The 16897-nt window shown below is 36.7% G+C and overlaps 1 protein-coding gene across 1 annotated transcript; it reads left to right on the forward strand.

Moving 5' to 3' along the window:
- The first annotated feature begins 35 nt into the window (after nt 1-35).
- Nucleotides 36-14274, forward strand: sptlc1 (serine palmitoyltransferase, long chain base subunit 1). The gene is made up of 15 exons (XM_084401224.1): nt 36-118; nt 949-1056; nt 2657-2751; nt 2875-2968; nt 3730-3802; nt 3883-4015; nt 4102-4231; nt 5349-5438; nt 5847-5954; nt 6040-6135; nt 8134-8230; nt 12099-12153; nt 12510-12627; nt 13727-13800; nt 13895-14274. Exons 1-15 carry the CDS (start codon nt 65-67, stop codon nt 13986-13988), a joined length of 1419 nt encoding a protein of 472 aa, XP_084257350.1. The 5' UTR covers nt 36-64; the 3' UTR covers nt 13989-14274.
- Nucleotides 14275-16897: the final 2623 nt, after the last annotated feature.

The following is a 16897-nucleotide window of genomic DNA, read 5'->3' on the forward strand; positions in this document are numbered from 1 at the left end:
ATCTCCACGCGATGGCGCCTCACATGAATCAGGGACGCGCACTCAGTCACATGACTCAGTCAAAATGGCGTCGGGGCAACAGTGGGTGTTGGTGGAGATGGTGCAAGCTTTCTACGAGGTAACTACAAACTTTCTGCTTTTATTATTTATTTTTTTATTTTCTTAAATATCGACAGATATGTGGCGTGTGTTCGGTTGAACAGCACCGGCCCATATGATTGTATTTGTCTGTATTTCACACACATAATGTTCTTCAGTGTTGTAACTCCAGGAAGTGTTTAACAGTCAGACAGGTGAGACTCACTCATCTACACCTGAGTTTACCACAGGCACAAAGTTATTACCCTTACTGTTAATACACTGAAAGCATGACATTAATATGGGCTCTCATAAAAATATATATATAAATAAGAAGCTTTCAGGATAGTTCTGTCATGTTTTGGTTGATTCCAAGTTATTGAAGTAGTAACAACATCTGTATTTTGGTGTAAATGTTTTAATGTATTGTGTGTTGTTTATTCTGAATCTGGAACTCTGTTTATGTCCTTTTTCTCTGTTGTCAAAGTGAGAGATTAACTGTGACCAAATCTGTATGATCTTTTTTTTTTCTGTGAATGCTTTATATTGATTGATTGTGAGAGTTATATATGAGAACTAAAGCAATAATCCCCCCCCCCTCCCCCCCCCCCCCAATGTTTATAAGACTCTTCTAATATTAATAAGTAGAATAAAACATTCATCTTTAGGATGTCTGATAAGGAGTGCTTCATCTGGAAAGCATTACATTTAAATTATGGTGTAAATTCATCTGATGAACAATGACAACATTAATATATGATGTGCATCACAATTGTTCATTTATCACCATTACACATGGCTTATGAATGTGTTCAATCAGATGAGGAAGTGATGCGGTTCGTTTCATAATAATGTTGATTTCTCCTCCAGGCACCGGCATATCATCTGATTTTAGAAGGTATCCTGATTTTGTGGATTATCAGACTGCTGTTCTCCAAAACATATAAACTTCAGGAGAGATCAGACCTCACAGAAAAGGTGAGCGATCCTTCATTCAGACACTGGGTCGATGCTCGCTGAAGGATGATTTCTGTATTACTGCGGCTATTTTGGATTCAAGCAGTCTTATTGTTCACCATCGTTCAAAAGATTGAGGCCTGAATTATTATTTTTTTTAAATGTTTTTGAATTTGAAAGTCTCTTCTGCTCACCGAGACTGCAATCATTTGCTTAAAAATACAGTAAAAACAGTAATATTGTGAAATATTATTACAATTTAAAATAGACTAGCTGTTTTCTATGTGAATATATAGTAAAGTGTAATGTACTCCTGTGATCAAAGCTGAATTTTCAGTATCATTACTCCAGTCTTCAGTGTCACATGATCCTCCAGAAATCATTCTGATATGATGAAACATTTCTGATTATCATCAGTGAAAACTGATTCATATTTCTGCGGAAATGTTTGAGGATTTTTGGATGAATAGAAGGTTATTTATACCTTTACTGTCACTTACTGTCAGTTTAATGCATATTTATATTAATTTCTTTTAAAAAGTGACCCCAAACTTTTTGTGTTTTACTAAAGAATATGAAATATGATCTGATATCTGATATTTTGCAAGTTTTATATCAATGTAAAGCAACAAACTGCCATGATCTGTCAGACTTTTTTCAGTAACCATTAATAAAATGCTACACATTTATGTTTAAGTATTGCTGTTAATACAGTTGCTGTTTGTTAACTATAATTGATTTTTATTCAATTAGTTGCCATTAAGCAAACTAAATTTAGAGGTAGTCTTTGACTCTGATTTTAATTTTAAAGCGCATGTAAGTAAAATTACTAAAATAGCATTTTATCAATTAAAAAACATTGCTAAAATAAGACCATTCTCTCTCTGAGCAATACAGAAAAATGAATGCATACATTTATAACTAGCAGGCTTGACTATTGTAATAGTCCCAAACTACCAAAGACTACAATTAATAAACTACAATTAATACAAAACTTCGCTGCTCGAGTATTGACAAAGACCAAGAAGAGAGAACACATCACACCTATATTTTTCTTTTCTTCATTTTAATAAATTTTTATTTTTTATTCTTGTATTTTACTTGTACTTATATATTTTTTTATTTTTGTGCTTGTAAAGCACTTTGAACTGCAGTGACTTGTTTGGAAAAGTGCTATATAAATAAAATTTGCTTGCTTGCTAAAATTTGCACAAGATCAAAAAACAACATAAGCCCTATGTGATTTTGAACGGGACTAGTTTTTTAGGGGGAAGTTCGATTTTTTTTTTTTTTTTTTCACAGACATACTTTGTGATTTTAATCCCGTCTGAATCTTCCAGGTCTGTGTTTTTCTCACACAACCTCAGTAAAAACTCAACGGTCCTCTAAGAAATCGAATCCGTCCGAATGTGAATGTCTGATTTCTGATGTTATATTATCCTAGTGCTTCTCATCACGTGCTTTTTGACCTTCCTGAGCCACCGTTTGCACTTAAGACAATTTAGAAATGTGTCAAATGAAATGACAGTATTATAATACTGGTAATGGTAATTTGACCCAGTTACTTCACGACAGGAAATGTATCTTGATTGCATTTGTGTCCTGTACTGGTGTGTTTCAGGAGAAAGAGGAGTTGATTGAGGAGTGGCAGCCTGAGCCGCTGGTTCCTCCCGTATCCAAAGACCATCCTTCGCTTCATTACGATGTGGTCACAGGGTACGTCAGCGAGCGCAGACATTAATTACATGAAACAATGTTCAAATCAACATTTCTGGCCCCATATGGAGTAATAATTACTGTGTAAATTACACTGACTGAGGCAGTGTTTTTCTTTTACAGCCCTCCAAGCCACAAAATCATCGTAAATGGGAAAGAGTGCATTAACTTCGCCTCATTTAACTTCTTGGGTCTGCTGGACAACGAGCGTGTGAAGGTTTGTAGCAGCGCAGACGCTAGTCCAAGTGCTTCTCCATTCTTCACTTTTACAGGCAGCTTAGCTGTTCCTGATTGCAATGTGCAGTTTGATCATTAATGCTGAATACATCTTGATTGGGAAGGCGTCGTTTACACGCTCTTACACTTACTGTAAATAACTTACGGCTCTCCAAGGCTGCATTTATTTGACCAAAAATAACAGAAATATTGTCCAAATTATTACCATTTAAAACAGCTGTTTTCTATGTGAATATATATAGTAAAGTGTAATTTACTCCTGTGATCAAGTTTTCAGCATCATTACTCCAGCCTTCAGTGTCACATGATCCTTCAGAAATCACTCTGATATGATGAAACACGTCTGATTATTATCAGTGTTGAAAACAGTTGTGAGAACAGCATTTATTTGTTCTATAAATCTTCTGTAATAATATAAATGTCTTTAACGTAATTTTTCATCAATTTAATGCATCCTTGCTATTATATTTGTTAAGTTTTTATTTTTTAACAACATTTTGAATGTAATTAACAGTTATCATTTAATGACGTTGGTGTCGTCTCGTTTTAGTTATGAAAAAAACAAAAACATTTTTCTTCATACTTTTCTTTAACAAAATTAGTAAATGGGCCCATTTCATGTAAATAAAGTGGCCACTATAAAGATTTTGATATTCCCTCTGTTTGTGATGAACATCGTACCGTACTTCAACAAAAGCATTGCATCAACTGTGTCTTTCAGTGTCATTAATCTGTTTTCAGTGTAAGGCGCTGACGTCACTAAAGAAATACGGCGTGGGAACATGTGGACCGAGAGGATTCTATGGGACGTTCGGTGGGTGGACGCGTCACCTCAGGTCTGTCTGTCTGTCTGATGACACTGTGTTCAGTTTAAAGCATGTACATGTTCTGCAGATGTTCATCTGGAGTTGGAAGAGCGCTTGGCAAAGTTCATGAGAACCGAGGAGGCCATCATCTACTCCTACGGCTTCGCCACCATCGCCAGTGCCATTCCAGCGTACTCCAAGAGAGGAGACATCATCTTTGTGTGAGTTCACATCCACAGCTGAACCAGCAACATCTTCAGAGATGATAAAGCGGATCCTGATCTGCGTGTGTGTCTGGTTTTCTCAGCGACGAGGCGGCGTGTTTCTCCATTCAGAAAGGCCTCCAGGCTTCACGCAGCTTCATCAAATACTTCAGACACAACGATATGGAGGATCTAGAGCGCCTTCTGAAGGAGCAAGAGATTGAAGATCAGAAGGTGAGGAGGGATTCGACCAGGTGACATGAAAAGAAGTTCAATAAATAAAGCATAAAATGGTGTTCGTAACCTATTTCCTGGTAAAACTGTATCAAACAATGTAGACTTGATTTTTAAAGGTGCAGTAAGCGATTTCTGAGAAACACATTTTTTCAGCACACACAGAGGAGACATCAAGCAAATATTCACAAAATTGTTTGTTTAGGTGAACAAAAATTTCATTTCTCAGAGATTACTGCAACTTTAAAGTAACAGTAACATTTACTTCCTATAGTAATAACAGTAAATGATGCATAATTACAACCAACTAACCCTAAAACTATAGCAAAAATAATTATTAGTATTACACAGTACATAAATACACTGTAACAAGGACATATTGAATTGATGTGTAACCGATTTTAACAATTGGGATTTGACTGGATACTGGATTACATTTTCGATTCTAAGGTCACAGTTCGATGAAATGTGTTGTTTTTGAAATCAAGTGATCAAAGTGCTCGTTGCCGCTGCGATCAGTGATGCGGAGACTGTGTTCTCTTGTGGCTCGCGCACAGTCTTCACTCGGACGCGCGCTTCAATCCGTTGTGGAGACTCTCTATTCGTTCCGGTGAAATATTACAAAACAAAATGCACACAAACGTGTCCCTGCCTGATAGGCAACCACTGATAAGCATAATAAGGAAAAAAAAACCTATACGAGTGCGGATTAGAACCCCAAACCTCTGACACGCTTGGCAAAAGCTCTGCCACTGGACCATTTAAATACATGCTTGATGTAGTCGGATCTATGTATTTATTGACGTGAAACTTCTCACCACTAACAACATATATTAGACCTCATTAAACGACAAATTTGCTTTAGTAGAACATGCACCGATGTATCAAGCGCAATAAGATATATTGCATGTACTACTATATATAGTAGTACATATATTCATCTCTCCACCCTAACAACCACTCAGAAGACCTTAGCAACGGTCTACATTCACTCAGAACACATAATTAAAGAGTACATAATGTTTTGAGTGCAGCAGATGTTTGTTTGTTGCTTTGCTGTACATGTAGACATGCTTGTTCATTCATAGTTATGTTGTTTTTATGTGTTGTGTTTCAGAATCCACGCAAGGCGAGAGTAATCAGACGGTTCATTTTAGTTGAGGGTCTGTATATCAACACTGCAGATATCTGTCCACTGCCTGAACTGGTGAGATCATTCAGAGCATAATTCAGCTTTTCCCCCCACACACGTTTTGTTTCATTTCACCTTTATGAATTTCTCACATCAATCTGAACTCCTTACTCCATAATGACACATAAACAGATTTGTGATAGAAAGATAAAACTGAAATATATCAAGTGGGGTGCAGATTATTAAAAGGCATTAAAATAAAGCTTTTCAACATGAGAAGTATTAAAAGAAAAAGAAAAGGATCCGATTACTTTCTGAGTGCTCTGGTATACCTCTTCTAATACTGATTATAACTTTTATGGGATTTGAACAAACACCTGACCATAAATATAATACACTTCTGCAGATCACTGCTACTTCACTGCACTGGTTGTGTTTTTCCACACGAGTTGATGTTTTTAATGGCTGCATCTTCTTTTCCAGGTAAAACTGAAGTACAAATATAAAGTACGGATCTTTCTGGAGGAGAGCATGTCTTTTGGGGTGCTTGGAGAACATGGAAGAGGAGTCACGGAGCATTATGGGGTCAACGTACGTAATGGCTAGAATAAACCGTGCACTTCTACAGGTCCAGATGCTCAGTTGTGCAATAATAATGATGTGTGTTTTAATCCAGATTGATGATATTGACCTCATAAGTGCCAGCATGGAGAATGCGTTGGCATCCATCGGAGGTTTCTGCTGTGGACGATCATTCGTTATTGATCATCAGGTATGACTACAAACCAACAACTGATCTGCACCATCTAAAGTGGCTTTATTACAGGAATATTCAGCATAATGTCTATTGTTCCATTCAACTCAGTCCTAATCTTCAAGGTTGCGTCCCAAATGACGCACTGTATGCAATATGTACTTAACCGTGTACTGTATTAAGGTTATTTTGTCATCTGTCAATCATAGCCTGTTAGCCCCTCCCCCTCCGTGTCAGTTGAGAACAGGAAGTGTCCAACATTCCACACTTCATTTTTTCAGTTAATGATCATCCGGGTGTTTAAAGTGCACACGTTATATTCGTAATGTTCAGTGTGAACACACTAATCAGGACATTTATACTGCAAAACGACGTGGAATAGTGCATACGTACGCCAGTTGGGACGCACCTCAAGATCCTCCATGTACAGTAGATTTCCACAAATTGTTTACCTGGAACCTTCTGTGTTGATACTCCTGTAAAGCTGATGGCAGGGCAGTGGAACACCTTCATGGTCTGAAGCCGACGATGTTACGTAGGAATATTCCACATCCGACTTTGAATGAAAGGCTGAAGGCATAACACCTGGCTTCAGTCTAATGTCTGTTTACATCATCTCTGGCTTTCTGTCCATTTCCCCACACACAATCATTTTGACTCAGTGGCGCATGGGAAATGTGTTTACAGCAAATACCGGCAGCCGGAAATAATCCTGAATAGTCTTCTAATCTGTATTTTCAATATTTGACGTTGGTTTTGTCTTTGTGTTCAGTAAGCAAAGGGTTTTATTAGGCAACGGTATGTTATACGTACTCTTAACTGTTTGGTGCTGCGAATCTAATAGATTTGGCTGGTTCTGACTCTGGTTATTGCTTGAATGATCAAAAGAGTCTTCTTTTGATGTATATTTCTGTACATATGGTTCTTATATTCTGAAGATAAAACTGTAATTACATACATATGCTTTTTTAAATCTGGACGTACGTGTGGAATTACCCTCATGTGCCCGAATCTCTTTGATATGTGATCGAGATGCGAGTTTCTAACTACGTTTCTTTAAAGTATCTGTGTGGATGATTGACAGAAATCAATCTTTTGCTATGACATCATTCCACTTGAGTTACCATATGATGCATTTTGCCATCCTCTGTATTTATGAGGTTTGATTTTACGGTCATACAGTCATTTATTCTTTTCCCTGCCTATTTGACGGTCATATAACATGGTTTGCGAATCACATGGATCATATCAGATTCGTTCTTCCCTTTAATGATGTGAAGGAAGCGAATACACACGCTCTACTGAAGTGCATATGGAGCATCAGCAATCTGGGCTGTTTGCAGATTTTCGTACACTTTTACTGCCCAGTTACTTTGAAAAAATGCCCCTCGAGACTCAAAACCCAATAACTCAGAGTGATAACCTGTGGCTCGATGTGAAGAGCAAGCATTCAATGTATAGTCCACTTTGGTGAAGATTTGACAATGTTTATTAAATATACAAACATTTATAATGTTAAAAATGGCAGACGAGTAAACAGATGTGGCAGTGTTGATTTTGTTCCCTAAAGGGATAGGAAAGAGTTTAGAAAACTCAATCATTAACAGCATATTTATCAAGTTTTGGTTCCAAAGATGCTTAAGTTTCAGAGTGTTGCAAATATCCAGCAGTTTCAATCTTATATAAATGGACCAATAATATTGGCGACCTTGATAAATGTGATATTGTTGGACTCTGCAGGGATGGTTAAAAGCATATTTATAGTTGTAAAGTTATAAGCATATTAATGATTAATAATAACCACCAGGTGCCACTGTCTCCACTGTCCAAATCAAAGTTTTGTTTAAATGCGATGAAATGTTGTATAGCTTCGTTTTTGGTTGTGAAAATCACAAGTCCAGATGGATCCTTCATCGCTTGGCTTCTAATGTAGATTTTCCCACCATTATTATACTCTAAATGCAATATGAATATTTTCTGTTGTGGATTGATTATGAATGTCTGTTGTGTCGTCAGCGTCTGTCAGGTCAGGGTTACTGTTTCTCAGCGTCTCTTCCGCCCATGCTGGCTGCTGCCGCCATCGAAGGCCTGAACATCATGGAGGAAGATCCAGGTGACATTTACTCACACTAAAGCAGGCATTGTATCTTCTCTAGCCATTTAGTATATCATTGTTTTGCTAGATGGGAGCATACTTTTAGATATACCTCTATATACAGTGGTGGATTTTTTAAAAATGTTTTAAAAGGAAGTCTCTTCTGCTCACCAAGGCTTCATTTATTTGATCAAAAATACAGCAAAACACTAATATTGTGAAATATTCTTACAATTTAAAATAACTGTTTTCTATTTTAATATATTTTAACATGCAATTTATTTCTGTGTTGGTAAAGCTGAATTTTCAGCATCATCACTAATTCTAATTCTAGAATTCTAATATGAATGACAATGAAATCATTCTAATATGATGATTTGATGGTCAAGAAACATTTCTGATTATTATCAATGTTGAAAACAGTTGTGTACAATTTTCTTTCCAGGATTATTTGATGAATAAAGTTCAAAAGAACAGCATTTATCTGAAATAGAAAGCTTTTGTAATATTATCACTACCGTTCAAAAGTTTGGGGTCAGTAAGAGGTTTTTTGGTTTTTTTTTTGGAAAGATGCATTAAGGATGCATTAAATTGATCAAAAGTGACAGTATAGACATTTATTATGTTGCAAAAGATTCTATTTCAGGTAAATTATGTTCTTTTGAACTTTATTCATCAAAGAATCCTGAAAAGAAATTGTACACAACTGTTTTCAATACTGATAATAATAATAATAAATGTTTCTTGATCATCAAATCATCATATCAGAATGATTTCTGAAGGATCATGTGACACTGAAGACTGGAGTAATGATGCTGAAAATTCAGCTTTGATCACAGGAATAAATTACACTTTAATTCAAATAGAAAATAGAAAATAAATTGTAAAAATATTTCACAATATTTCTGTTTTTGCTGTATTTTGGATCAAATAAACGAAGCCTTGGTGAGCAGAAGAGACTTCTTATTCTATTCTATATATACACACACCTGAGTTATGGTTTTTTATCGTCCTTTATATAACATGACTAAGCATTTCTTTCTTTTTTTAACTTTTAACTGTGTTTTAGTTGACTGATTTGGCTGGACTTTAAAGAGACCCTCTGATAATCAGCTGATGTAAACCATATGCAGCGACGCTCAGACATAAAAACAGACATAATTTTTAGCTGTATTTGCTAGGCCAACACAATTACTCACATTTAGTTAAGGCACTTGAATAAAACTCTTAAGGATGATCAGACTTTTGCTTGGCGGACTTTAAAAGGGCTGAAAATCCCATAGACTTACATTGACGAGGGAACCATGCCATATCGAAACACCAGATTATCCCCAGCTCTTTTAGACTTGCATTGGGGATCCTTTTGAAGAACCATATAGAAACACTCTCAAGGCCAAGGTATACTTCAAGCGGAATCGAGGGATGAACTGGTGTGACGTCATTTTGAACAAGATCAGGCAAAAATTAAGTTTGAAACCTGTTTCAATAGTGAACTTTCTAGGAAAGTTCGCTCTGGCAGGCAAACACCTTCGAACTGCCATTGGTCCATGGCAATGATGTAATAGGTGGGTGTGGCTCTGAGGCTCCGCCTTCTTTGACGTGTACATCTCCTGTTCAGTCCGTCGAGGTCGGACCTCCAACTAAAAGAGACACTGACACTGTTTTTTCATCTTTGATACTGTAAAGCTGCTGATTTAAAGGGGTGGTTGATTATGATTTCACTTTTCTAACTTTAGTTAGTGTGTAATGTTGCTGTTTGATCATAAACAACATTTGCAAAGTTACAACGCTCAAAGTTCAAAGCAAAGGGAGATATTTACTTTTAAAGAAATCGCTTTTTAAGGACTACAACAAACGGCTGGTAGGGACTACACAAGCTTCCTCCCGGGTTAGTGACATCACCAACCCTATAATTTACATAAACCCCGCCCCCGGGGGAGACACGATTTATAGATTATCAAGACAGAATATGCTAATCAATGCCTAGAAGATAACTATAAGCTACATAAATTCATCAACTAAACATTCAGAAACGTCCTGTTGCATTCTACATGTTGTCACTTCTTCTCGAGTCTCCATCATTTTCTGAATCCGGTTTGAACATAAAAGGCTAAACGTTTTAGAAATTTTCAGTGCATGTCTGTGTGAGCACAAGCTGTTGAAGCTCCGCCCCCTGTGCCGGGAGCAGCAGCTCATTTGCATTTAAAGGAACAGACACAAAATGGTGCGTTTTTGCTCACCCTCAAAAATTGACAATTTTAACATGCTATATAAAAATATCTGTGGGGTATTTTGAGCTAAAACTTCACACACACACTCTGGGGACATCAAAGACATATTGTGAAAAGGGCATTATACCTCCCCTTTAAAGCGATCTACTGTATAAAGTGCTTTATAAATAAACGTGACGTTACTGGAGCGCTGAATCACAGAGCTGGTGCAAACACACACATCGCTGAGATCAGAGGCTTTCTGAACTGATGTTTTCTCACCGCTGTCATTTTAGCTGTGTGTTTATTTTGTTATTGACAGGAAAGCATGCCGCTATATTGACACAGTCATTTAAACGCTGCTCGTCCGGATGTTCGCTAGGAGTTTATCACTGGTCAACTTCTTTTTACCCCAAAGCGAAGAACAAAAAACAAGTTCATCGTCAGTATATCGGGGCCTTTAACAGCTTCGTTAAATAATGAGGATGTTTATAGTGTTGATCGGTGAGTGTTCGGGCAGTTGTGTGTCTCTGAGCCCATCAGTGGTGTTTGAGTTGAATGAATGCTGAGAGACCGTGTTCAAAACAAGCTTCGGCTTCTCCCCGGGGGACACGAGCTTCATACGGCTCTCTCAGTGGGAGTTGAGTGAGTCCAGCACCTCACTTTAGCAGAGTGGCTGATGGCAGATATAAAGACAAAAATATCACACTATTTAATTTAAAGGAACACGCCGACTTTCTGGGACTTTAGCTTATTCGCCGTATCCCCCAGAGTTAGATAAGTCCATACATACCTTTTTCATCTCCGTGCGTGCTGTAACTCTGTCAGACGCACCCACCGCTAGCCTAGCTTAGCACAAAGACTGGAGGTAAATGGCTCCAGCTAGCATACTGCTCCCAATAAATGACAAAATAACGCCAACATTTTCCTATTTACATGTTGTGATTTGTCACAGCGTGTACGAATAACAAGGTCACATGAGACAGCCATCTTCTAATCGTAGACAAACTGGGAACTATATTCTCAGAAGGCGAAGCACTGCTACTTCTGCGGAGTGATTTACTCGCAGCGCCTGAGAAGCCCCGTGGTGAGGAGCAGAGAGTTCGCTCAGCGTTGGAGTAAATCACTCCACCCAAGTAGCAGTGCTTCGCCTTCTGAGAATATAGTTCCCAGTTTGTACACGATTAGAAGATGGCTGTGTCTCATGTGACCTTGTGTTCCTTTAAAGAGAGTAAATAACAATCATAACTACGAAGTTATGTTAAAAATTATTTGTCAGTGCTTTTGCACTCTCCCACAAATGTTTTGCGTTTCCCCGAGAAACTTTGTGTCTGCTCGCAAAGAGTTCAAAAGGTTGTGCGATTCTCGGGTGAACGCAGAACATTTGAGAGAGTGCAAAAGCACTGACTTGTTACTTTTCTCCCATCTCATATTTGTTTTTGTACCAAACCTCAGCACTCAAGGGGGTGATCTAGTGTTCTCCAGATGCCTGTGCCATTAAACTCAATGTTATTATTCAGGTCTTAACAACACTAAAGCTGTGGCACCTTGTGCTTGCTCTCTTTTCTGACACATTAACCAATGCACACAAATGACATTTAGTCTAGTTAAAGTGCATTGAAGCGTGTTTATCAAACCCTCACACTGAGTGCAGTGTTCCTCATGTTCTCTCACAGGCATCTTCAGGGTTCTGCGGGAGAAGTGCAAACACGTCCACGACGCTCTGCAAGGGCAAGTCAATCCTACTTCTGTCTTTCCATGAAAATGAGCCTAAATGAGCCACAGATGTTCAGTAACCTGAATGTAGAGCTGGAACATCACTTTATAGGGAAATCATGAGTGTCAAATATGATCATCAGGCTTTTGAGGAATGTTTATTTGTTCATTTCTCAATCATCATCATTGTATTGCATGATATGTTTTAAAAAACCAAACATCGCCTATGAAAATAAAATCAGTGTTATTGGCGTTATTGTGAGCGGTTATAATAATCATGCCACATGTCCTCCTGAGCGAATGCATCTTTGTTGTTGGCTGGTTCTGGACTGTGCGGTCAGGAGTGATGATGTCATCGGGGTGTGTTGCAGGACTCCAGGACTGAAGGTGGTGGGAGAGTTTATTGCTCCGGCTCTACATCTACAGCTGGAGAACAGCACAGGATCCAGAGCAAACGACCTGAAGCTGCTCCGAACAATCATCGATTACGTACGTTCAACCAGCCAATCACAGACAAATGAGTCTCAGTCATCAGCATATCGCTGAAACTATCCAATCCAGAGAACAATATCTCTGTAACCTCATAACGGCTCGTATAAATGTGCTTTTGTAATGTGAAGCATTTCGTAGCTTTAGATGCCAAAATGAACATTGAAAAGTTTGTGGTGCGTAAGATCACAGACGGAAGAAAGTAATCAATACTTTTATTCAGCAAAGATGCATTAAATTGATCAAAAGTGACTAATAATGTTTCAAAAGATTTCGGTTTCAAATAAATGCTGTTCGTTTGAACTTTGTTCATCAAATAATTCTGAAATAATGTATTACAGTTTCCACATGAATATGAATCAGCAGCACAACTGTTTTCACTGATGATAATCATAAATGTTTCATCATATTAGACTGATTTCTGAAGGATCATGTGACACTGAAGACTGGAGTAATGATGCTGAAAATTCAGCTTTGATCACAGGAATACATTACATTTTAACATATATTCACATAGAAAACAGCTATTTTAAATGGTAATATTATTATTATTTTGAAATTATAGTTCTTTCATAATATTACTGTTCTTACTGTATTTTTTATCCAATAAAAGCAGTATTAGTGATCATAAAAGACATCTTTTATGTTCAATAAATAATTAAATGTATTCTTTCCATTTCCAATAAGGAAAATCGGAAAAATAGGAAAAATATCGAAACTCTTTGGTCATTTTTTTGAGAGAGATGCTAATGGTCTTGTCCGATTCAATGATGTATGCTAAGCTATGCTAAAAGTGGTACCGCCAGACCCGGAGTTCGGCTGAATGGATTCGAAACCGGTAAAATGGTTGTAAAAAAGTTGTAAAATGAGCCTATTTCCTATATAACCAAAATAGGACCATTATTTCAGAGGCAGAGATACAGTGATGGATCAAAATGTAACAAGTTTCTCATAACATTTATATATAATGTGCACAATTAGGTCACTGACATTTAATAAACAAAGTTTAGAAAAAGGTCATTTTGAATTCATGTTGACTTTCAGAAAGTATATTTGATGCGGTGTGATGAAATGATCTGTGCTCTGGTGATTTCTGTAGAGTTTGGACAGACGGATCGCGCTCACTTTGGCTCGATACCTGGACAAAGAGGAGCGATTCCTGCCACCGCCAAGGTCAGCTGTGAATGATCTCATCACTTAAACCTCTTAGAAACGATGTTTTGATGTGAAACTGATGTCTTGACCTGAACATCTGCTGTGTCCTCAGCATTAGAGTAGTCGTCACCGTCGAGCAGACGCAGGAGGACATCCAGAACGCAGCCAAATGCATTCGAGAAGCGGCTGTGAACCTGCTGAAATGAGCACGCGCATCACACACACCAGCAGAGACACGGAAGTGTGAGTCGTGACTCGATGACCTTTGACCCTGAAGACCTCAGCAACACACTGAGCAAACCTGTTTGTATTATATTTATGTTTTTCAGTGCTCGGTGTACGGATAATGTGGATTATTTTAGTCTTCATTTCACGTTGAAATAAATGCAGAGCTGGTTCTTCACGCTGTTTATCCATCAAACCTGTTCATGATCCGTTCAATGCCTTGAGGAATGATGGGAGATCTAAACTTATCAACAATAAATATACTACAAAAAAGTTTTTTTAAATAAAAAAAACTTATTTTATATATATATATGTATATGTATATGTATATATATATATATATATATATATATATATATATATATATATATATATATATATATATGTATATGTATATGTATGTAATTTTTTTTAATATACACTAGTATTTACATTTTGTTTGTTACCTTTGACCAAAGAGTTGCTTCTTTACCATTTAAGAATGTTCACGCACTGCATATGAATTGTGTTTTTTCTCTAACTTCGAGAACACTTTTTTGTGGACTTTCTGGCAACAGTTCAGAGTGAGTGTAATGGGTCAAAAGCTCACACACATATCAGATATGATCAATTTATAGTTTTGCTTCAGTGATAGTCATTATGTCAAAATATGACTGTTTTCAAGCAAAATTCTGGAATAAAACACGTTTGAGCCTTTATACAAATTAGTCATGTTGCATTGGTTTTTATAATCTTTTTCATGTCCAAAAATAAATGTATACAGAAATAATAAATATGCGACCGTTCAAAAATGTCTAAAAGAAGTCTCTTCTGCTCACCAAGGCTGCACTTACACTCTAAAAACTGCTGGGTTGTGTTAACCCAATTTTGGGTCAAATATGGTCTCACCCAACGTTGGGTTAAAAAATGCGAATTTAAAAATGGACAAATTGCATTGGTTACATTAAAAATGTAAACCAACGGCTGGGTTTGTCCATTTTTAAATTGAATTTTTAACCCAACGTTGGGTGAGACCATATTTGACCCAAAATTGGGTTAACACAACCCAGCAGTTTTTAGAGTGTACAGTAGAAACATTAATACTGTGAAAAATCATTACCATTTCAAATAACTGTTTTCTATTTTAATATATTTTAGAATAAAATGTAATCCTGTGATTACAAAGTTACTTTTAAAAGTAATGCGTTATAATATTATGTTACTCCCTAAAAAAGTAACTAATTGCATTACTTGGTTACTTTTTATGTAAAGTAATGTGAATGTGATGCGGTTTTCTCACCTGGGCTGGACTTGCGTGCTTGTTTTTTAATAACAAACACCAACATTTCTACTTTTGTCAAATGTAAAGGCTCTTTCACACCAAAAGTGACGTGACACAAGAGAAGAAAGTTCAACACTCTTATTCCAGCAATAAAAAATGGAAACACAAATGTGATGTTTATCTGAAGTCATTTTTTGTCGTAAGGTTGAATTAGATCATTGAAAGTCGGAAGCAAAGACGTTGTTTAATAAAGTGAGATTAAATGCATACAGTATATATTTGTCTTATTTAACATGTAATTGTTGCAGGTTTGCAGTAACTTGCGTTACTTCTTGAAAAAGTAACTGATATTTTGCTGTAAATATAAAAGTAATGTTTTACTTTACTCAATGCTTGAAAAAGTAATCTGATTACGTCACTCGCGTTACTAATGCGGTTCCCGACACGACCTGTGATGGTAAAGCGCAGTCTTCATCTTTCAGTCAGTCTGAAGCCTATAAAGCTGTCAGTCATATTTGATTTGCAGATGTGTCAATGATCAACATGATGAAAGCCTGTTCTACTCGATCTGCTCCAGTCCTTCATGTCGTCTGACTCGTTCATACTTTTTCAGCAAGTAAAAGTCCTTTCAGTATAACTGTACAAGGGTGATTCTCCAACTACAGGCACTTTTGTGTCCTTGGACTTTTTTTGTAAATAAATGAACAAACAAATGCACAAATAAATTGTCATTATGAATTTAATGCTCCAACATCCTAGTAACCACCAAATCTTGCCCCTGGCTGTTTATTAGCAGATTTTGCAGTTTTACGCTTGTCCCCAACCCAGACTGTTAAAAAATGATATTAAAGGATCATATTACAGGATTATATTAACATGTTTGTCTTAAGGACAAATAAAATAATATCATACCATCGAAAATCCATATGTATATCACAATTTAAAACTATTTTTGGAATAAAATACGTCTGTCCCCGGGTTTTCTGTCATTTCCACCTCCCTCAAAAAAAATCCAATTTAATAGATCCACCTTAAATATTTGATTTAGCCTACTTGGTAATCATGAAAATAATAGTGAAAAGGACGTATTAGCTGAAGATGAAACTTTAGGCCCATGTGCTCTTCAAGGTAACTCAAGCTTTTATACAGAGGATTTTTATCCACCTTGGCTCTAGTTCGGTTTAATTATGTACAACAAATATGAAAATAATGTATTTATGTAGGCAATGCTGTAGGCAAAAATCCCAACTCGTAGCAACTTTAAATAAAGATGCATTAAGTTCATGAAGTATTAAGATTTATTTTGTTACATGATTGGGTAGCCACTGATGTTGTTGATTGATACATAATCTTATATAATCAGTTTTACAATATTATATTGTATTCAGAAAAACTGTTAAAATAATAATATTCCATGGAATTCTAAAACTGCCTGTTATATTGTGTTAGAAGACACATTAATGAAGCTAGGAAGATTGTTTTAAGTGTGTTTTAAGAGAGTGAATTTTCCATAAGCTCACAGTGCCAAAAGTGCTCACCCACAAACGTCCTCCTTCAGCTCGTGCTTCACGTGTCTTTCTGCTGATTTTTATAAAGTGAACATAAGAATAACTTTTATATTGTAAGTAA

Source organism: Rutilus rutilus (genome assembly GCF_951802725.1).
Source record: "Rutilus rutilus genome assembly, chromosome: 25".
Lineage (NCBI taxonomy): Eukaryota > Metazoa > Chordata > Actinopteri > Cypriniformes > Leuciscidae > Rutilus > Rutilus rutilus.